This window comes from Periplaneta americana, chromosome 4 (assembly GCF_040183065.1).
Source record: "Periplaneta americana isolate PAMFEO1 chromosome 4, P.americana_PAMFEO1_priV1, whole genome shotgun sequence".
In the NCBI taxonomy this organism is placed as follows: Eukaryota; Metazoa; Arthropoda; class Insecta; order Blattodea; family Blattidae; genus Periplaneta; species Periplaneta americana.
The window spans coordinates 64,412,139-64,436,851 of record NC_091120.1 but is presented as its reverse complement, the minus strand read 5'-3'; the positions used below and the strand labels follow the sequence as shown (position 1 = coordinate 64,436,851).

The following is a 24,713-nucleotide window of genomic DNA, read 5'->3' as shown; positions in this document are numbered from 1 at the left end:
TACTAAATATGCTAGAGCAATACCAATTACAGTATATGGGCTATTCCATATGAAATCGATCAGTAAAAAACCTCGCATTTTTTTAATACTGTGACAGTCGGGAGTCGATCACGTCTCACAGAGGTCGGGGGCGCACGAGAAAACACGGTGAAGAAGGTTGCGGCCTCTCAGGTCTGGAGGGGTCAGACGTAAGAGGGGGCACGTGGTGGAGGCGCGGACGTGACGAAGGGTGAGGGGGAAGTAAGCAGCTGGCGACTGAGGGGAGAAATCCAGAGAAGTCTGGATAGGCGTCATCCTCTCAGTATCTGAAGATTGTTCGCGAAATCGTACATTCTCGTAGCTATGGTTTGGTTATAAATTACGACACGCGAGTGAACTTGAGCAGTGTTGTTGTAATCGTTGGAAAGCAAGCCAGCCAGTCTTGTGTAGCAGTGAAGCCAACTTCGAGCCCGGAGTTCGACTTGAGTTGTGTCCGTAACTGTGGGAGCCTGAAGTCCTGAGTTTGAGTGCAGTGGACCGCAGTTGGGGGACCTGAGTTCGAAGTTCAGTGGATTGTCTCTGAAGGTCTGGGGTTCGAGATACTGTGAACTTGAGTGACTGAGCTAGAAGAAGTAGCCAAGGCAAACGAACTGTGAACTGAGAACTGACAGTTCTGATTTGTAAATAGTGCTTTGTGAACATTAGTTAAGATTAACAGTTCATTGTTGTTCTCAATAATCCAAGTAAATTGTCATTGTCGTCTGTGGAGTGCAATAACGAATGCTGTGTTATTGTGTGGAGTGGAAATCCCATTGTTGACGGGAGTGTACAGAATTAAATTGTAGAAAGCAATTATTGTTGTTTTGTAATAAAAGTTACAATACTCTTAATTTTTTCCATATTTATACAAGGTGCTGAGGAGAGTGCATATTCAAAAATATACTATCGAAAGTCAAACGGTTTTCGTACTATTGAGTGACAAATTTATCGTATTTAAGAAAAACAAGCCTCTTTCAGAGCTCAGAACTCTGCAACCATTTACTGCAGAACATTGAACGGGAGCTCATTTTGAAGCTGACATTGGTAGATTATGTTAAGAAGTAATCCTTATTTTTATTGTATACAGAGAGACAGATAATCTGATTTTATTTACTTTTAGGCTTTTTGCCCATTTGTAAAAATGTAAAAAATATTGAGAAAAAACCTTGCATTATTAAGAGAGATTCGGCATTGTTTGCTTAGTGGCTCGGCAATAAGTTTCGAGGGTATTAAATAAATTATATTCACACACCTAGACTTGAACGGCGCAGTACCGCACGAACTGGCCGAGAGATGAAGATAAGCGAGGATTGGGCGTCATTTTACTCCAGTGTTTATGAAAACTCGTGATAAAGCTAGTCCAGCTATGCGCTACTAGACGAAACATCACGTGTTTATGTCTTCTGGCCTTGCTTGCTTAGGCTAGCTCCCACCTCACAGTCAGCTGGTTAGTTCACGCGCATACTATTTATTTTCTTTATTTGATATTTTCAATACTTTATCAACGGTGCACCAGTAAAAAATATGGGTTTATTTGTACTTTCAATGCGGAATCTAACCATATATTTTAAAAATATTTTTTCGTGGGCAAAGGCGTCTTAATGAAGAAAAATCTCCATTTCCATAAAAAGTAAGAAAAACTGTTTACATGTCAATATAAACTTTAACTTCTCAGCATCAAAATAAACCATGATTTTGATCACTGGGTGAAAGGGTTTCGGAGCCACAACAGTTTACAGTTGCAAATTTTATGGAAATACGATAAATTTAAATATTTTTAATTTAAACACTATGAAGTTCTGATGCCTCAAACTTTGCACAAAGCATTGTATCACAGTTGTCAACGGACAGAAAAAGTTTCATTGCATTTAAAAATTGCAAGGTCAATTTTCTCTATATTTCGGTCATTTGAGATGGAATAGCCCATATAGACATACAAAAACACATTCCCCTACTTTTTCTAGTGTTCATAAATGATCTTGCCCCTCTAATAAAAGATGTAGGTCATCCCATATTATTTGCAGATGACACAAGTATAGTAATTACAGCCAATAACTCCAACACATTCAAATCTTCAACACAGGAAATTCTCTTCAAAATATGTGACTGGTTCTCAGTCAATAAATTAATATTAAATTGTAACAAAACTAACATAATTTAATTTAAATCCTGTCCAAATTATTCAACCTCGCAAATTTCAAGCGCAATAATTAACAATAGATCCCTATTAGAAACAACAGCAACCAAATTTCTTGGCTTAAAAATCGATAATGTGTTAAATTGGAAAAATCATATTTAAGAAATTACCCCCAGACTAAATTCAGCATGTTTTGCTATTAGATCTATGCAAAAGATAGTAAATATCAATACCTTAAAAACAATATACTTTTCATACTTCCACTCAGTAATGAGTTTTGGAATAATAATCTGGGGAAATTCCACAGATAGTAACAGTATATTCCTATTACAAAAAAGAGTAATTAGAATAATAGTAGGTGCCAAATCTAGAGAATCGTGTAGGACTATTTTTAAAAAACTACAAATAATGCCCATGGCTTGTCAGTATATTTTTTCATTAATAATCTTCCTCGTATGTGTTGTGAAAACTTTGTAACTAATTCAACAGTTCATAATATAAATACACGTCAAAAAAATAACTTTCATACTCCATCAGCAAGTCTATCGTGCTATCAAAAAGGAGTGCATTATATGGCAGTAAAAATTTTTAATAGCCTCCCTGTCGATATAAAAAATGAAACTCAAAACATAAGATTATTTAGGGCCAAATTAAAAAAGTGCCTAATTTCTCACGCCTTCTATTCTGTAGGTGAATTCATGACATTCAATGACGCTTCATGAAATTTTGTATTGTAGTAGACTATATTGTAAACCTCGTCTGTATATATTTCATCTAGACTGTGACTGTAAATTAAGATATTATAATAGTATTAAGTTTTTTGACTTGTTCCATATTCTAGCTGTGAAGCAATATATGAATACCATGGAATGTTAATAAATACAATACAATATATCCTCAACACACAATTAAATTTCAGAACACACACTCTATTTGATAAAACTACTGATCATGAATGCACCCACCACCAAGGCACCATGAGAAGAAGTCAGAAAGAAGCAAAGACCTCACTAAAAATCTGAAGATGACCGAACTGAAGCCGAAAACTAGTCATTAACTAAGGTAAATTACCATTATAATGTAATGGTGGACAGTGAATAACCACGCGAGTGAGGCTCTTGACTAAACGGTGATTTTTAGCAGGTGAGTCTGTACACAGGCCAAATATTTTTAGCACAGTTTTATTTCTTTGTACTAAGCTTTTCATTTGTCTTTACATTTCATCAACATGTCTCCCCGTGGCCCAAAAATCGAGGAAATTGAATCTACCGTGCAACGAGTGGTGAAGGACGCGCTACGGGACATGCTACAAGACGCGGGCATGGTACGAGTTCTCGCCGACACGATCAAGGACGCGGTGACGAGTGCAGTGGTGGTGGAACTCCAAAAAAATCTTGACTTCAACAAAGACTTAATTAGTGACTTCAAAAGTGCTCTGGAGCAAAAAGATCGTCGGATCGAGGAGCTAGAGTACAAACTGGACGATTTAGAACAATATCAGCGACGCCAGTGTCTGCGTATTTTTGGTGTAGGTGAGAACAATGGTGAGGACACCGATGTGTTAGCGATTAGTGTGGCGGAGAAGGTAGGGGTGGACTTGAGTCTGGCCGACATTGATAGAAGTCATAGAGTTGGTAGGAGAGATGAGAATCGACCCAGACCAATAATTGTGAAATTCGCTAGTTATAGGAAGAGAAGCGAGGTCTTCCGAAACAAAAGAAAATTAAAAAATTCTGGTTGGACAATTCGGGAAGACTTGACGAAAACTCGCCACAACATCTTACGCGAAGCGATTACCAAATTTGGACAAACCAACGTGTGGACTCAAGACGGCGTCATCATTGTAAAAAGCGGCGACACGAAAAGAAGGATCACCCGTATGGCTGAGATACATAATTAGTAAGTCAAGGCAACTCCTCATAAGTTGTTTGTTATATTAAGAAAGTAATAGTTTAATAATTTAATACTAATTATTTAATTATTGTAGTAATACTATATTTAGTTGCATTACATTACCTCAGTAAATTTAGTCTATTTTTAGTTAGGTTGGCACTATTGCCTATATCGTCCCGCTTTCTGTGGCATGCCCTCAGGCTGATGGCACTTCTAGCCTCCCCGACCCTCCTCACTGTCGACAACCTGTTCCCACAACTCTATCCACTTGTCTGTCATCCTCCCCAACCCCTCTATTGTCTACCTCTCAGCTGTTAAAGCAGTCTTTCTCACCTGACCCCAAATCTTTGAAAATAGCACATTTAAACTGTCAAAGCATTACTCCTCACTTCCAGGAATTCTCTCTATTTTCACTAATATAGATGTCCAATGTATTCTTGTTAGCGAGACGTGGCTAAAACCCTCGTTGTCTTCCTCACTCGTTCACTTAAACGGCTATACGTTATGTAGAAATGACAGATTATACAAACGAGGGGGTGGAGTTTGCGCATATATTAGGAATGATCTGCACCCTAAAATTATTCTAAAATCACAAGGCGATGCATTACGACCCGAATATTTGTTCGTAGAAATACAAGCAAGTCTTCATAAATGTCTCTTAGCAGTTATTTATAAGCCTCCCAAAGCTGGACATTTATCCGATTTAGAAAGCCCGTTAGCCGATCTTTTACCGCAATATGAACATATCTTACTTATGGGGGATTTCAATATTAATCTTCTGGCTGTCAGATCAAATGGGACTAATCAACTGCGTAATTTGTTCGAAACTTTCAATCTAACAATTCTTCCACTCAATCCTACCCACCACACACCTACTTCTGATACTTTAATTGACCTAATCATTACGAATAATCCTGATAGAATTCTAACCTCAGGACAGTTACCAGTTCCGGGAATATCTGGTCATGATCTTATTTTTGCCGAGTACTCTCTTCAGTGCCCAAAAAATGCAGCTAAGGTAATTACTTACAGAGATCTAAAAGGCATTGACAACGACCAACTAATTTCTGACGCCCTACAAATGCCATGGCATACTATTTTTAATTTAATCACAGTTGACGAAAAAGTTGCCACCTTTAATGACATGGTAATACAATTATTCGACAAACATGCACCTTTAAAGAAGAGACGTGTCACACACCGACCTGCCCCATGGCTGAATGACAGTATTCGTAATCTTATGACGTCACGTGACGCTGCTTTCCGGAAGTACAGACACAACAAATCTGCCGAAAACTTTAACAACTACAAAAAACTTAGAAACAAAACCACACAAAGCATTAGGAATGCTAAACGCCGTCACGCCCTGAGTCTCGTCGACCCGTCCATTCCCCCTCGGTGTCTTTGGAATAACTTACGTGATATGGGAGTAGGGAAGAAAGCATCAGAAGCTGAAGTTATAAACATACCGCTTGATAAACTCAATGAATACTTTACCTCACCTCCCACTATACGACCTGAAAAACAGTCAAAACGAAATACAATTAATACTCTCCTAGCTAATCCTCCACCTTCTCGCGAAAAATTTTTCTTCTCGCACATTACTGATTCTGAAGTAAGAAGGGCTCTTAAAAGCATTAAATCTAAAGCACAAGGCACTGATAACATAAGCATAGTCTTTATCAATAAGTTAGTCGATGTCGTGCTTCCCGTAATAACTCATATTTTCAATTCATCAATTATCACGTCTGTTTATCCGCAACTCTGGAAAACAGCCTTGGTACGCCCACTTCCTAAAGTAAATTCACCTACTTCTGCAAAAGACTATAGGCCAATCTCCATTCTTCCCGTTTTATCTAAAGCTCTGGAACGCATCATTCATAAGCAGTTGTCAGACTACCTAATAGAATTTAATCTTTTAGACCCTTTACAATCAGGATTCAGAAATGGCCATAGCACTTCTACTGCTTTGTTGAATGTTACTGAGGACATACGCGCAGCCATGGATAAACGACAGGCTACTGTACTAGTTTTATTGGACTATAGCAAAGCCTTTGATTCTGTTGACTTCGATCTACTATTGACTAAACTACAAACGCTACACCTTTCTGATAGTGCTATCACCTGGATGTACTCCTACCTTACTGGCCGCCAGCAGCGTGTCATATCTAATAATCGTTTCTCATCCTGGCGTACTGTAGACACAGGAGTTCCTCAGGGATCAGTATTAGGCCCCTTGCTCTTCTCTATTTATATAAATGGAATTTCCAACTCATTTAAGCACTGCAGATATCAAATATATGCAGACGACGTTCAATTGTATATTTCAGCCCGTCCCGACGCACTAAACGATACCATTAATAGTCTGAATGAAGATCTTGATTCCATCTCTTCCTGGTCTCAACAATTTGGGCTTAACCTAAACGCATGTAAATCACAGGCTATTCTGTTCGCGAACCGTAGATTAATTCCTGAAGTCAACGACCTGAATATTCCACCTGTGAAACTGAATAAAACAATCATCCCGTTTAGCTCTACCGTAAAAAATCTCGGAGTACATTTCGAATCTAATCTAAATTGGGATACGCATATTAAATATACATGTAAGAAGGCATTCTCTATTCTCCATTCACTAAAAAGATTGTATCATTATCCATCTAAATTAAAACAGACGCTGGTACAGACACTCATTCTACCTCACTTCGATTATTGCGACGTTTTGTTCAGTGATCTCAGGATTGATTCCGCTCAGAAACTACAGCGTGTTCATAACGCGTGCGTCCGCTTCATTTGTAATGTTCGATACTATGATCATATCTCACCTTCTTTCAAGAAGTTATCATGGCTTAGGTTACATGAGAGGAGAAATCTGCACTCACTTTCTCTCTTATATCGAATTATGCACTCTTCATCCCCCTATTATTTATTCGCTCGATTTCATACTCTCTCTCGCTATCATAATATTAATACTCGAGCACAACGCGATAACACGCTAGAAATTCCACTTCACGCATCGTCTCTGTATTCCTCATCCTTCACTGTTGCTACCTCTCGTCACTGGAACTCTCTGCCGTCTGAAGTCAAGGGCTGCCGAACATTGAATTCTTTCAAATCCAAGTTAGAAAATTATCTTATGACGAGTTGCCAAACTAACTTACTATTATGACAAGTGTTGTATTGCATGTTTCCACGTATTCACATTTTTTTTATGTTCTAATGATATTCAACTTATTTTATATTTTTGTTTTCATATTTTCCGATAATGTTATATTTCTAATGTGATAAGTTGAGCTATATATAATCTTAATTTTCCTTATTGTGTGTACTTAGAAATATTGTATTCACTGTATACTTTGTACTGCACTATTTTATTACTACTATTATTATTATTATTATTATTATTATTATTATTATTATTATTATTATTATTATCATTATTACTATTCTTCTTTATTATTATTATTATTATTATTATTATTATTATTATTATTATTATGAATAATTGTCTTTTTTTTGTATGCCTCATTTATTTTGACCTGCTGTTCACATATTATTATGCTTTTTTCTTTCTTTCTGTATGTTATATATTATGTCTGATTTCTTCTTATTTGTTGTTTATTTTTTATTATTATTATTATTATTATTATCTTATTCAGTTTTGTGTGTAAAATTGTAGTGTAATTTGTTAATTTGTAGTGTTTTTGTAACGCAGTCTTTATTCCTGGTTGAGTGTTAGAGAAGGCCATATGGCCTTAACTCTGCCAGGTTAAATAAATCATTATTATTATTATTATTATTATTATTATTATTATACAGTAGAACTCCGATTTTCCATCACCCTATTAACCAATCGAAAGATTATCCAACTGTCTTTCTATCACTCTTTTCTTCCTTTCTTTGCTGTGGAAAATAATATGTAGTATTATACCTTATAATAGTACCTACTTCTTATAGAATATGTTATTACAAGATTTTATCCTTACACAGTACTATTGCTGGCAATAGAACGTTCCTTGAAGATGCTTTCCTCAACTTGTAAAATAGTCACTACCTGCTTTCAAAGAAATGGTCCCAAAACTTCAGCACAATTTATAGCAAACTTGTGCAGCATTCAGTCCTTGTCCTACTGTTCGAGTGCCCACTTTATAACTTCCATGCAAAATATCTTCTATGGGTGCCAAAAATGTTTCGGTAAGTATCGAAATAAAAATGCAATTATAGTCCCGTCGCTCTAATTTCCGGCAGCCAATCACCGGAATCAGCGACGTCTTGTGATTTGCTGATTCATTTCTTAAGGCTCGATAAATACTTAATATAATCGCCCGCCATTTTAGCTCTTTCGTTGGCGTTCGCAGAAAGCACACGAAGACGTTATTTCCCGCTCAATTATTTGCTGAATTACATTGCGTTTGATTTATTATCATAGGAGCTACGACATGATAATGTTTAATGGTGTGGCAAATAGATTTCTCGTATGGTAGCTCGGCAACGTTAGAACAAAAATGGCGAAGGATACTACCTACCTAGACTTTATAGAGCCTTCACTTTCTAAGACGTAAGCAAAGAGGCAGAGTCACACCGAAAATAACAGCGTCGGGACTATAATTGAGAGATTTGGGGAAAGCGAAGCCATGGCTCATCTCGCATCAGAATACGAGATTGGCATTACAACTGTGCGCAATTTAATGAAAAACAAGTATGAAGTGTATAACTTATGTAAATATACAACAGGAGATCTCTGCTATTCCCATCTTTCCACAAATAACAATCACAAGAAATTTCGTTGGCCCTTATAAATCCATCATTGACAACCAGATTTAAATTAATGAATTTCTGGTCCATTATTGTAGCATGTTAATCACAACATCATGGGGAAAATTATAAAACTGTATTATGCATTTAATTTATGAAAATATTTTATGGTATAGATTATACGATTTTTTTCGATTAATCGTTCAGTCCACCCCCTTCATTACCATGGATAACAAAAGTTCTACTGTAGTTTCAATTAACACAGAAAGCATTTATATAACAAATTTACCAAATCTTTAGTGATAAAAGTGTGTAACTTAATCAAGATGAATAGAATTTAAATTTCGCTTCCCGTCTAGAGTTATGTGTATGACAAAACTAACATAGATGTGCTACAAACCAGTATGCAGCTGAGCACTTTGAGAGCTGTGTAGAGAGAAACAAGTCATGAGCGAGTGAATATGCCTCTTCTCCACCTCAAGATGGTAGAGTGCTATGTGGTGAGAGCAGAGAGCTGCTTGAGAATGCGAATCATTCAACTGAGTCGACTCCCCCATGAGCACCAATCGCAGGAATTTTATAAGAAGTTTTCCAGGAAATGTTATCCACAAGAATTCCTTCGAATTAGTCAGTTTTGAGTGTGATATAATTGAGAGCATCAACAATAAACTGGATTGTGGTTTAAGAAGTACCTAGTGGAATAGCAACACATTACCTACCATTTGCATCTGGGAACACACACATTCTTGTCTCTCGATCATGACCTTGGCACAACTGAGGTCCTGGATTTGTTGCCAAACATTTCCTACGCCTGTGTTGTTCAGCGTTGTTATCGCATAAAGACCAAACAGTCCACGGTTCCCAACCAAGAAGAGCTATAATAAAGAAGAAATACAATTTAATATATGACTAGCCGTACCAGTGCGCTCCGCTGCACCTGTTAGAAATAAATATAAAGTAATTACATAATTAAAATGGGACGTTTTATCCAGTGAACATTCATGTTTGATAGAAGGATAAATCGTTTAATATGTTACTTAATTTAAATTGTATTTAAATAATTAAAAATGCGGTCATTTTGGTCCAGAGAGCAATCATTTGGTGCAATGACAATTCCTTTGACATGTTTCTTAATTGTTATTACATGTAACCATAATTTAATGAAGATTGACATATCATTTAGTTTTAATGTGTATACTTTATATTACTTGCTATATGTTTCAGAAGTTACTGTAATAACATTGTAGAATTATGTCCATCTAGAGAAACTACACTTTCCAATGGTGAAATAATAATTAAACAATTAATTAGCTTCCGATATTACTTCTTACAAACACAGAAACATTCTCTTAGGCTATGTTCAATAGCTTTCGATTGTTGTTGTCCAAGGCTCCTCATAGACGAAGTCATTTGTTTTTATTTCAGTACAGCACCTTAGATGGCGTTGTTATTGTAATTTTAAAACTAATTTATCTCATTAAATATCAGTCCTATCAAAATTTTGTATAGAATAAAACTTACCGGAAATTATTTTTAAAGAAACTTTTGTTATGTAATATTTTTCACAAAAATCAATAATAAGCGAGATATTTCGATTTATTTAATTCACGCCCCCTTATAACCCCCCCTTTTAAATAAAATATTTTAAATGCCATATAGCCTAAAATCTAAGTTACAACGAACTTAATTTATATTCCAATTTTCATATAAATCGGTTCAGCCATTATCGCGTGAAAAGGTAACAAACATCCAGACAGACAGACACACAGATAGACAGACAGACATACAAACAAAAATTTCAAAAAAGCGATTTTCGGTTTCAGGATGGTTAATTATGCATGTTAACACCAATTATTTTTGGAAAATCGAAAATTACCAGAAAAATTTTGGCTACAGATTTATTATTAGTATAGATATAGATATGAAAATATATTTTATTCTTCAGTAAGTTTCTCAGTTTTTAATTATTATTACATAATTTTCGAGAACACTTGTCTATACATTAATATTATTAAAGGTGACTTTATGACTGTGTCCACAGAAAGCAATAATACTTTCCATTCCATTGATTTTATTACTACAAACACATTGCAGATTCCCCGCCCTCCTCCCCACAATGGCATGATCCTTCACTTTTTCATTATTTGCCCCAATTTTACGAGCAGGCTCATATATTTACTAGTGATGGAAAGCATAGACCACTTAGTTAGTCAGACACTATCCAAAGTGCACCATAGGCAATGGATCTACATTGCACTTGTAATGTATAATGATGATGATGATGATGATGATGATGATGGAGAATTACTGTTGGGTGGTCACAGGGAAACCAGAGTACAGAGAGAAAACCTCTGTGCTGCCTGACAAAGGGCTTAAGGTAAGCATTCACTACATCATACCGCATTCCTCGTACAAATCCCACACAATGGATATTTTAATGGCTCCACCTCATCGCCTCATCGGATTCCCCTATCAGCTGTTTAAAACATGACGTCGAACGAAATAGACATTGCTGAAAACAGAGGAGTTGAGGTTAGGTCTATTAATTATGACTGTTAGCGAATATGAATTTGTAATTGCTTCATGCGTCTTAATTGAAGAGGAAGAAATGAAAGAAATAATGGTTACATAATATGTATGTAAGAAATGACTTGATTACTGTAATAGGAACGCCTCAAATTATATAATTCTTCGCAATTTTCTACAAGCGAAATTAGTTTTCCGTCTGCCATTTTGGCGCGACACTGAACATGGCACAACATAATAGTAACAGTTGAGCAATTAAAATTGATTTATTAAAGAAGGCCATGATCACACACATCAGAAAAGTTGCTCATCCGGGAAACGTGGACGGATTTGCTGAGAGGCGATGCGTGCGATATGATGTAGTGAACGCGGTTACACAACAATTACAGCAAAGGTAGTCTTTTTCCAATCCATGCGATTCATCCGATGAGTGCGATACGATGTAGTGAACGCGGTTACATAACAATTACAGCAAAGATAGTCTTTTTCTGATCCGTGTGATTCGTCCGATGAGTGCGATACGATGTAGTGAACGCTTACCTTTACCCAATACAAGTTATAAATTCGAGGATGGAGTGGGATTTGAACCCAGAGTCCTGACTTATACGCTCAGCTCGCTAGTACTGAGCCACTGTGGCGGTCTGTCGCAGAAAAGTAAAATAATAAATTATTTAAGGGAACATCACCCACATACTCTATTTGATTTCACATATTTTTACATCAGCTACACAGTAGAATCACTTATAATTCTGTGTTTGCAGGGAATAATGCGTTATGTTGAAAAATTAATTTTAAACTTTGAATTATAATGCAAAATCGAGTTACCAGTATTAAGAAATCCTATTTTTGAAACAATGACTACATAGCTACTATTATTCTTGATGTCCCTTCTGAGTTTGTTTATCCGCTGCAATAATATTTTTGCTTGCAAGAGTAACAAACATCGAAAGGTGCACAACAAATTGTGGACTTAACGCATTTTACACACATAAAACTGAATATTGAATTCTTTCTGCATGTACTATTAATTTTTTGTATGACTATACTTTTTTCTTGTCTCACATTATTAGGAAAATAATATTATAATAAAATATCACATAAATCATTATAATAAATTATTGTGAACTTCAATTTTCTTCAATTTGTCTTTGTTAGACAATGTTCACTGTTATGGTACCTCGCAACTTGAAAATCATATGAATTTAATTAACTACAAAATTAAACTTTATTCACTTCGTCTTTGTCCTATTGAAAAACTATATTTTACTGATTTAATTGTGATCATTTTCATCAGTATCATCATGGGGGTAGACGTCCCTCATGTCAGGTGATGTCCTCAGATCGTGGTAGTTGTTTTGTTTAGTAAACTATCCTAAGATAGGTCTCAACCTCACAAGTGATACCAACAGGAATCACTTATGAGGCAACTAGGCCAGGAGATAATGGGGTAGGATGACCAGTTCCTTTTCCCCTCCATTGCATACATCGCCGATTAGCTACATATTACACTAATCAGACTTCAGATGCATACAAATATTGTTCTTTCTCTGACACATATCGTCAAGTGAGATGTACTGCTTGGGTAGAACTGATGGAATACTGGAGAGATGAAGTCCAAGAGATTAATTAAGTCAGACTTCTTTTTTCGAGAGATCATAAGTGATCCATCGTATCTCATCATTGGAGTGAAATGTCCAGTCTTCCTCCTGCTTCTGAAGTTCGCTGCTTTGAATGGTTCGTCATCATGAAGTGTTGTTTTATAAAACAACGTCCCGAGTTCATCTTTTATGAAATGAAGCCATTTTATATTCTTCCAATTGAAGGAGTTGCCATCCGTATCTACTTTGCGCTATTGCAGCTGACTTTTCAACAAAGATGCAAAGTCCAGGAATTGTTCGTGTACCAATTCCCTAATGATGAATGGTTTCTTTTTACCACAGAGTCTAATTAATTTGGCCCAATCGTGAGGAGTTCAATCAAACCATGATAATGCTTTTTCTTTCAAAAACGTATCCATAGTATAAAGTGTGCTATGTTACTATCCATAGTATATAACTCACTGAACCCTGCAGAAGATAGCTCAAGTGTCACAGTTGAATGATCTGGCCTACAAAGCGAATAGGACTTAGCTCACTATACACATGAGCAGCACGAGAAATTTTGTATAAGCCAGTAGAATTATTTCATTGTGCCCACTTTTGAACATAATGCATTATTCCCTGCAAACATAGAATTATCATATAATGTAATTTAGTAACCTTTAAGAATGGTTGGTAGTCTTAAAATTTTAGAATATCAATCAGCAGGAATCCTAGTCCTATATTGAGTTTTGTTCTTTGAATTTAAAAACTTACACTACCATCCATGGAAGTTACTTACATTCGCAGCTGATGACTTCACATGGTTCCTCGCCTACTGCTGTTCCTTCACATCCAGAGTCCATGATCCCATTGTTGTTGAGACTAAGGCAATGGCGAGTGCGTCGCCTCACTCCCTGGCCACAGGTAACCGAACATCCCGACCAGTCTGTCCAGCAACCCCATTCTCCTACACAAATAATAATAATAATAATAATAAGTTATTATACCTGATTGACTAGTTTCGATGTTATTTCCACCCTAGGATTCATAAGATGATGGACATAACATCGAAATTAGTCATCAAGTATAATAACACCATAATTTAAAATGTTAACATAGTGAAGTTGTTATTTATTTAATCTATAATTTCACCAATGATTATGTAAATGTTAAAAGTGTGTATTCAAGAATGAAGTATAGTACAGTTTTAATCTTGTTGCAACACAGAAAACACAAGGAAACATGATGTTTTTATTATGTCCACTTAAACCAAATCAATACGAGTGTGTGCATGTTAACATGACAAAATATAAGACTAATAGAATATAATTCACGTATCATTAACCAGAAGTTTCAGCTAGGATTTTTATCAATAACAATATAACATAGTATAGCTATGTGACATTTCATAAATTAATTGAGGGGCTCAGGCGTAAAACATGGTAACTAACATGTTGGTAAAAAAAAATATTGCTCGGCATTATAGGCTTTGACGGTAACAACTTTTGTCAGGTTTACTATGCTGCCATCTAGTTGTTACATAAGGAGTCACATCATAACTCCCATTTGAATTGCGACAGTATTGCCATCCCATGTTCATTTACAGCAGTTGTTTTCTTCAAAGTGCAACCAATTTTAACATAGGAATGAGCAATCTAAATGTGATCTGGGGTAAAGTATATCACTCTGCATCTAATGCAGTTGTTAGTTTTCTAACATCTCAACAGATGGCAGAAGTAAACAGATTTTATTTTCCTGGTAAGTTAACTATACAAACTGTTGCAAGTACAAATGCTTACCTACCTGATAACTTCAAAACACTAAAACGTCACTTACCATGTTTTACTCCCAAACCCACCCCTCAATTATATTGTATATAGGCTACCGTAATATGTATGATTCTGAGTGAGAGAAAACATAATGAATTTTTCATAAGAGGATAAGTACCTGGACTTTTTCTACTGCTGGTGACAGAATATAGGAATTTCCGTCATTTCAAAGATTGGCTCTAACCACATAACTTAGTCTTCACGTGAACAAAAAAGATGAGTGACAAGTGTATATTATTGGTACTTGTTTGAGTCATTACGAACAACTGAATTCACTTGATGGACCATCCGAATTCCTACATTCATCACCAGAAATGGAAAAATTTCATGTTATACCTCTTTCTTATGCTTGTATTGTAGTAGTTAACATAAATATTTAGCTATATAATTTTGGCTGAAAATTAAAACTCAACCTTCATGTTTACATATAAATATGTAAAAACTTTTATTCTGTTTGATACGCACCTTTGCATGCATGCGAGTTACAAATGCGAGACATACGAGATGGGCCCTCACATTCCTCTGCCCTCCCTTCACATGTTCGTGTTCTATGCTGGTTACCTCCACCACATTCCACGGAGCAGGGAGACCAATTAGACCATTCAGACCAAACGTCGTCCATCTCACCTCGACCTAAACATAACATAAAAGAAAGCTTAAAATAAATAAATTGAGAATTAAGATTTCTAATAAAGAATAATACAACATACCGTAACATTGCTCCTCTGAAAGTTTTCGTACTGATAGTGAAGACAGAATGATTTATATTAAAATAGAAGTTGTGAAGATTCACGGCAGGAAGAAACTTACTTTGCAGTGATATATTCAATTACCAGTATCTGTAAGTGTATCCATAAAAATAGAGATTGTGTACATATTGTAGGTACAATTTCTCTAACCAATTCTGCTAGTGAATGGCGGAAGGTTATGGCTAATTGGGCTAATTGATGAAATAAATACAAAGAATTTTTTTAAAACTTTTTTTCAACTCAAATGGCAGATAAGTGATGATGATGATGATGATGATGATGATGATGAGAGCAGTCGCAACAGGAGTAATAACAAAAGCTACACCATTACAGGTCAAGAAGGTCCTTAGATTGGCAGATGTAAGGTTCTCACTTCACGACAAATGACAATGAGTAACAGAGGGATGTAAGTCCTAGATTCTAGCCATCTTTGTTCCCAAGGAAATACACCTGATACTAATTTCTATTATAGGTTGGGTAAACTCCAAGGTCATTGTGCGACCAGAAGGATGAGATCAATGCGGAAAATGGAGGACTCCATAGGGAATCGAACCTGCTGAAAATCATACGCCCAATACAAGTGAGAAACTGCATTGGTAATGCTGCACAAAAATACCATATCTTGAAGCTAATAATAGTAAAAAATAAACCACAATTTTAGCGATGTAATCACGAATAAATAATTAAAATATGTAAATAAAATCTAAATAAATGAGAAAGAAAGAAATTTATGCAGGGGGGCGACGCACTGCAGCCCTCCTCAGTAGCTGCCACTGATAATATCTGATGTCTACTCAGTTCAAATCTGTTACAAGTTTGGTAAATTTAAGCAACGAACTTTGTAATTGATCTTTTAAGTCCGCAATTGAGATTATAACAACAGCATATCAGAGCAGGACAAATTATCACATTTTGATAAAGATTGATAAACATCAGTGACAAGGTAAATTTTCTCAGATTTTTTTTTTTACTTGGTTATTTAACGACGCTATATTATCTACTGGGTTATTTAGCATCGATGAAATTGGTGATAGTGAGATGGTATTTGGCGAGATAAGGTCGAGAATTCGCCATAGATTACCTGACATTCACCTTACGGCTGGGGAAATCTCGGAAAAAACCAAACCAGGTAATAAGCCCAAATGGGAAACGAATCCACTCAAGAGGCCAACTTTAAATCGTCAAGCAAAGACGCTACTGCCTGAGGTGACTGAGCTATGTTGGTGGCTAAATTTTCTTGTTACCAGATTAGTGATGGCTGATGAATTTACAACTTTACACCATTACAACAACAATTTTAAGATAAACATTGACTACTGATAACCTAAAAATTAACTAATTACCTGTTCGGAGACAGTTGCCATCATTGTGGCAGAATCTTTCCTCCTCCTTTGCTTGAGCCACTTTGATAAGAGCAGGGTCGGCTACAGGAGCCCGACAAGAGAATCGGAACCTTCTCTCTGTATAGCCAGCTGGAGATAATGAAGCATTGGCTGCTAACCAAGGCGTCCACGACGACAGACGCTTGGACTCAGAACAAGCATGGACATTGCACAGTTCGTAGTCTAAATTACAGCCCTGGCACTCCTGACCTCCATCTTGTGGAGCTGGGTTGTCGCATCTTCGTCTACGAATTCTGTAACCACCCCCACATGGTGCCGAACATTCATCCCATGGACCCCATGATCCCCATTGACCATCACGTGGTGGTGGAGTCATAGCTGAAACATTAAACAAATACACAATATAATGTAGGAATGACTTTTATTTCAGAAAACAAGAAGTCATGTGTTGTAAGTATTTATTTATGTGTCCAATAGTGTGAAGAATTCGAGCTAAAAGTAGACTGTGGCCTCTTCTGTGCTTTCGTTTATTTAAGGTGACCATATTCCTCAGAGTCGAAGCTGTTTGGTAGTAATTTTGCCGATCTGGTATAAATATTATACTACATGCGACCATAACTGCTTCTTGCTTCCTCTATGCTTCTGCACTTACAGGGGCATCAATTAATGAGCCTTGAATAATCTTATGATTGTCAAACTGTCATATTATATTAAATGCAAGAGTGGCATGGTAGGAATTTAACTGGTTAGTGTAGTTACTATTTGGGAGGCCGAGACGTAGATGGGAAGATAATATAAAAATGGATTTGAGGGAGCTGGGATATGATGGTAAAGACTGGATTAATCTTGCTCAGGATAGGAACCGATAGCAAGCTTATGTGAGGGTGGCAATGAACATCCGGGTTCCTTAAAAGCCATTTGTAAGTAAGTAAGTGTAGTTACTAAGTTAGTTTTTGTAATTGGGTTTATTTGATGAAATGCAAGAAACATTGTTACGTCACGAAATGGTTCATTGTGACTCATGACACGAATTTTTTTTTTAACCCACAACTCAACCTGCGCTAATGTTCTAACTTGCCTATACTCTTAGATAACTATTCACTAGTGTTGAAAGTTAAACAATTACATTTACAAACTCAAATCTTTGATCATTTCATTTGACTTGGGGAAAACCAGAACATCCAAGCATACTGGTCGAACCTGACAGGGACAAAGGGACATAACTCTGAAAACCGGAACTGTCCCTGGCAAATCGGGACGTCTGATCATCTTAGTTTATTTAGTGACATAGGCCTAACCATAGTTTTAGGTAGGGTACTCTATCAGAACAAAGTTTTTTTAAGAAATACACTTTTTTTTGCTGTGTATAACAATTGACTGTCGAGTGTAGAATGTCAGAAATCTACTGTTAACCAGAGGAAAGTTTTATTTTTGTGCAGAGTGCGTGTACATACATTAAATGGAATGGTCCTAGTGGAATAGCAATTAAAAGCCTACAACGCAAATATTTGTTCATTAGTAATAAAATTGTTTGTTTATATAAACGAATTTATAAATGAGTGAGTGTCAAAATGCTTCTTTCTCTCAATCATTTTCAACAGTAAACACAAGATGTGCTCCCTGATTCTTTGTTGTTTGTAACTACTTACAACACATACTACAATGACAGAGATAACAAAATACTTCTCTTGTGTGTGAACGTATATAGGCTGTTATTGTAAATGCTGTACTGCAAAGCTGGAGAACATGCAACACTGTTCCCGTGAAATCTATTATCTGCTGTTAAATGGTTTCTTTATATAATTGGTTATTTATCGACACTGTATTAAAAGTGGTAGATAAACTTTAGAGTAAAATCCTGATCAGAGATAATCCTTCAACAGTCACAGTAACATTTTTTTTTATTTATCTAATGTCACCAGGTTGTCATTTGACATTTCTCGTCTCTCCTGGCAATGGCTTATTTGTAACCACTTCTGAGGTTGGGGTGCTGGAAGATGGGAGTTACGCTGCCCCGATGATATTATGATAGGATGATTATGAAGTCCCAGGAGAGGTCTTAAATCTAAGCCTAACCTAATTTCCAGACCATGGACGAACACAAACATTCCCCTTTAAGGAGAAATTCCTGTGTTCTTATCGGGAATCGAACCCGGAACCTCATAAAATGTAGCCAGAAGCTCTGACCATTAGCAATGAGGCTGGCCAGAGTAACAAATGTTAAACAAAGAAATAGTTACTCATTTTAGTCTCATAAGCTGCTACAAACGTTCCAAGAATACTAATCTACTAGACCTGTGACTTAGCTGTTCTAAAATTAATTATTATTAGGCCTACTGGGAACTACATTCACCTAGAAAAAAAATGTGAGAACATACCTGGACAAGGAGGATTGGATGTGCAGTAAATTTCATTGCGGTCCTGTCCTACACACACTCTTCCACCATGCGCAGGTGCAGGATTTCCACAAACACGTCGCTGCGTCTTCACAGCCAGACCACAACTCTGCGAGCAGGCAGACCAGCTGGACCAAGCAGTCCATCCTCCATGTACCGTGCAGTTGGTGACAGCCACCGCTATGCCTGAGCAAGGCGAGCCACCATTTTGTGGTGGTGGGTTGTTGCACTGCCTGGTTCTGCAACGGCACTGATCCTCGCCAGGTGATGGGCTTGATATGGAGCTGCTGGAGCCCGTGTCAGTCTGGTGGGCGCAAGGGAACCAGCTGGACCAGCTACTCCAACCTCCATCCACTGTGATTTGAAACAAGCAACAATAAGCATAGCCTATTGTATAGGAAATGTACACTGATAAGCTTCAATTTCCAGTAACGATTGAGGGGTTGGGTGCAAGAAAGGCACTTCTCTCAAATGCAAGTTCTGAGAAAATTGATGTTGAAAATTCAAACCGTAATAATGTTATTTATGTTAATCAAATAACTGAAAACTCGCCAGAAACAGCTCTCGTCCTATACGCAGACGACATGGTACTGGAAAGCGCCAAAAAAGAAGATCTCCAAAGAGCACTGAAAGGATATGGTTTTCACCATAAGTTGTGCAAGACAAAAAAATACCACGAATCGTGTGAAAGTTGTGTATGTTGTTGTTGTTGTTTTCTAATGCCAGGCATTTGACAATGAAGTCATTTGACCTCTTGCACTCCAATATTTTTCAAAGATATTATCATGACCAGCCACTGAAGCACAGATTTTGAGATGTTCCGAATCCATTTCTTGGTTTGAGTTGCACAATGGACAGTTAGGGGACTGATATATTCCAATTCTATGCAGGTGTTTGGCCAAACAATCATGGCCTGTTGCCAATCTAAATGCAGCTAAGAACGATTTTCGTGGTAAATCGGAAATTAACTGTGGATTGTGATGCAGAGAGTTCCATTTTTTCCCTTGGGATTGTGTTATTAAATTTTGTTTGTTGAAGTCTAAGTATGTAGATTTAATAAATCTTTTCACAGAGTAATACGTAGATTTAGTAATAGGTCTGTAAGTAGCAGTGCTGCCCTTCTTTGCTAAAGCATCCGCATTCTCATTTCCCAGGATTCCACAATGGGATGGTATCCATTGTAATACAATTCTTTTATTGAGTGATATTAATTGAGAGAGCATTTTAGTTATTTCTGCTGTTTGAGATGAAGGTGTGTGTTTAGAGACTATTGACAGAATAGAATAGAAGTTGTGTATGTGAATTGTGCAATTTAATATGTGAAAGATGCCATCTAACAAAATGCAAGAATAACAATAAGATGTTAAATGAATACGCTAAGAACTGACCTAAACAAGATCTCAAATGCCTTATCAGGCGTACCTTTATTATTATTATTATTATTATTATTATTATTATTGTCCCGCGCTGTGGCGTCGCAGTCTAAGGCATCCTGCCTACGACTCGCGTTACGGAATGCGTGCTGGTTCGAGTCCTCATGGGGGAAGAAATTTTCTCATGAAATTTCGGCCAGTGTATGGGACCGGTGCCCACCCAGCATTGTGATGCACTTGGGGAGCTACGATAGGTAGCGAAATCCGGTTGCGAATACCAGCTATAACGGCTGGGAAGATCATCGTGCTAACCACACGATACCTCCATTCTGGTTGGATGATCGTCCACCTCTCCTTCGGCATGTGGGCGTGAGGCCAGCAGCCGGCTGGTCAGTCTAGGCCCTTCACGAGCTGTAGCGCCACGGATTATTATTATTATTATTATTATTATTATTATTATTATTATTATTATTATTATTATTATGTTATCTATGCACGCCTTTACATTTTGGGTACTCCTGACCTCTATGATCACAGTACTGAACTACAACTTGGTGATCATATGCGTAACAGATCAGAGAACACAATAAAACGTTTTACTCAAAAAGGGCACATCCTCTAAAATGCCCTTCTTGCACCCAGCCCCTCAATTAGTGACAGTATAGCTGTACCACGTACATACCAGTGCGCAACACTTCTAGAGCATATGCCATCCTTATGATATCATAGTATCTATGATTTGCTGACGTGGAAAGTGGGTATGTGTAACAGAGACAGATTGTGTTATTCTTTGCTGGAAATAATGCTTAGTATTTCGACCCTTATATTTTACATGCAGGGGCAGGTATTTGTGGAGATTAATTTTTTCATTTGTGTTTTTTAATATTTGTGTCGGCGGATACTGTTGGAGAATGGTTTGTACTCTTGGTGGAGATTAATGGAAATTTTGGAAAATACAATTATTTTAAAATTGGAATATTAACTCGGTATGAATACTACTTTCAAATGATTTAACATTAAAGGTTCGTTGGATTCTGGTAAAGGTACGGTATGGCCAATAAACAATATTTGTTGGATTGAGACTGTATTTAACACACATTCATTAAAAACGAAAAAAAAACTTGCAGCCCTCAAATTAACATTTTCAAATTATTAGTGAAATGTTGAATTCTGCGTCTTTTGAGTTCACTAATGTAATCGGAACACCTGAAATACCATGTAATGTAGCCTACTTGGACATGTAACAAATTCAAGTGAAAAAAAAAAATCCGAAAAAAAAGCTCAGAATATGAAATTAGCTATAAACCGACGCAATAGTAATAATTCGCGAATGTGTTCATATTTCGCTATTAAAACTCTATTTCGCGATTTCTCGCGACTGTTTTATCAGCATATTATTAATCAGGATCACTTAATTCGTAAAGATTAGTGAACATTATTGTATATCTATTATGTCGTGATTTTCGCGATCTCCATAAATACCCTGCCCTGTTTATGATGAGATTTATTCACATTACAATTTATTTACATGCCGATTCCCGGTTAGTAATAAATACATTAGGCCTATGTTGTCTCGTTTGTTAATCCACTCCTGTGAGTGTTACACAACACGTTTTATTTTATGAATCTCAGGATAGTAATGCAAAATAGCCTACACAAGAGAGTACTGAAATATTTAAACTAGAAGGATTAAAGTATCCCATTTATACTGGGTGTGCAATGGACTATATGCCCCTAAAAAGCATAGATTTTTTTAGAAGCTTCTATCATGTTGTTTGGTAAAAATAAATAAAGACTACCAGAAAAACATAGATGGAGCCAACTTTTTACCACATATGAGTTAACTATACACCCTAAGACTTACCACATATGAGTTAACTATACACCCTAAGACTAAATGCGTATAAAATACGCCATTTAATGAACAATGGCATGCATGTTCACTTAGTTAATGTATTCGATGTCAGTGAAAAATCTGGGAGAGTCTATCTGGATCGAAAGGGAAGTGAGAAGACTCGATGTTGGCAGATTTATTTTAGTAGGTTCTTTTACAACGCTTTAACAACATCTTCGGTTATTCAGCGTCTGAATGAGATGAAGGTGATAATGCTGGTGAAATGAGTCTGGGGTCCAGCACCGATAATTACCCAGCATTTGCTCATATTGGGTTGAGGGAAAATCCCAGAAAAAACCTCAACCAGCTAACTTGCCCTGACCGGGAATCGAACCCGGGCTACCTGGTTTCGCGGCCAGACGCGCTAACCATTACTCCACAGGTGTGGACTATGTTGGCAGATAAATTATAAGGTATTTTTGAAGTGTGTACTTCATGATATTTACAGCTTTCCTAGGGAAAAGTCTCAGTTTTTTATAATTATAAAGTAAGGAACAAAAAATTTGAAAGACAAAATTATGCTAAAGTATTTACCAGGATTTGTGAGCACAGGACACTGTGTTACACTCTGCTTCCAATAACCAGAGAGGGGATCATGGTTGGGTGCAGGTGTGCACTGTTCTTTCAGCTCATTCCATCCACAGTAAGGATCCATAGCGTTCTGACACGCCACTCGGCTGTGCAGTCTGCTGCAGTGCTGTGCTGGCACTCGCATCACACTCTCCTCTGTTCCGATGTAAACAGAGTCCTAAAAATAAAACACAAAAAAATAGCCCACATTAATATGCGTACAATATTCTTTGCTAAGTGAAAAGGTACGTAATTTCGCTAAAAAAAATAAAACAACATCTATTGACAGGTTATTCGCATTTTTATCATATTTTGCGTTCACTCAAAAATAAATGAGTAACAAATCACAACTTAATGTTTTTATTATGGGTATATTCACTTAGAAGTAATACAATGTCACGTTTAGATTAGTACTGGTATAGGTGCCCGAGAGACTAGCCATATCAGAGACAGGTCACTACCGTACATGGCGAAGTTCTTAAGAGAGTTTTGAGGCTTAGTCTACCTAAAAAATTTGAGTTATTATTGTAACAGTAGGCCTATAAGTTCGTAATAACGATATGTCGTAACACTTGATTGCACTCCGATCCTCCCATATATTAAGTTCACTGTCGGCAGTCATTCCAGTATGGAGAGAGCAGTGCGAGCAGCGAGGCTAAAGACAAAAGCCTCTAAAGGCATGATTACGACCTTGATTTGCAAGCTAGATGGGGGACCGAGGAGGGGTATCAATTTGCTATATCTCTGTATGGGATGAAGCTGGTCTTCCTTCACAGTATTACGTCGCGCTATATTGGTGTTCTCTGAAAGTGCTGCGTTGTTGAGTTTAGTTTAATCAAAAGTGCAGGCAGGTGTGTGTGTTACATATTAATTTTGTGTAAAATGGTTCATACTGAGAGAACATTGAGGTCATTAATTGTAGAATTAAAAAAAGAAATTGTTTTCTTACAATGTGCTTACAAAGATAGGAGATCGACACCACATTTACATATTAAATAGCGGATGGAAGAAGACAAATTTTCAATTGCCATGGTATAAGAAATATCCTTAGGTAACAGGGTGCTCTGAGACAAATAAATTATATTATTTTACCTGTATACTGTTTGGCGGTGAAAATGAATGGTAATCATCTTCTTGTGGGATCTGTGTCATAAAAAATATGACAGAAAAGTCGAGAAACATCTGCTCTATAAAAAAATACAAGGTAAGCAGTTTTTTTTTCAGCCTACTCAGTATTTTCGTGTTATGTTCCACGTTAATCACTTATACTTTACTTCAGTCATTGAGAAATGAAATATAATCTACTTATATTTAATTGATTAACTAGCGGACTTACTCGTGTTAATTATGTAAGATTTGTGCGGCTTACAGCTGTTTCAGTGCTTCACGCACCATCCTCAGAGCCTACTAGATCACGGCGTCATCTCGAACTTCTCTGCCTGTTATGTGGGTGTGTTTGATTGTTGAAAGGTGTTGCAGAGTGAAGTCAAATAGTGTGTGTGTACTGAAATTAACAAGCAGAGAAGTTCGAGATGACGCCGTGACCTAGTAGGCTCTGAGGATGGTGCATGAAGCACTGAAACAGCTGTAAGCCGCACAAATCTTACATAATTAACACGAGTAAGTCCACTAGTTAATCAATTAATTATATTC

The 24,713-nt window shown here is 36.8% G+C and overlaps 1 protein-coding gene across 1 annotated transcript in view; it reads right to left on the bottom strand.

The window, feature by feature from the left end:
* The window catches only part of Sema5c (Semaphorin 5c), a 598,088-nt gene that overhangs the window by 12,785 nt on the left and 560,590 nt on the right, over positions 1 to 24,713 (bottom strand). Inside the window, exons 8-13 of the mRNA XM_069823406.1 lie at positions 23,025 to 23,238; positions 19,206 to 19,577; positions 16,828 to 17,205; positions 15,201 to 15,368; positions 13,706 to 13,873; positions 9,520 to 9,675 (exon numbers count right to left, since the gene is read on the bottom strand). Of these exons, the coding sequence (XP_069679507.1) occupies positions 9,520 to 9,675; positions 13,706 to 13,873; positions 15,201 to 15,368; positions 16,828 to 17,205; positions 19,206 to 19,577; positions 23,025 to 23,238 (1,456 nt within the window). The remainder of the gene's footprint in view (positions 1 to 9,519; positions 9,676 to 13,705; positions 13,874 to 15,200; positions 15,369 to 16,827; positions 17,206 to 19,205; positions 19,578 to 23,024; positions 23,239 to 24,713) is intronic.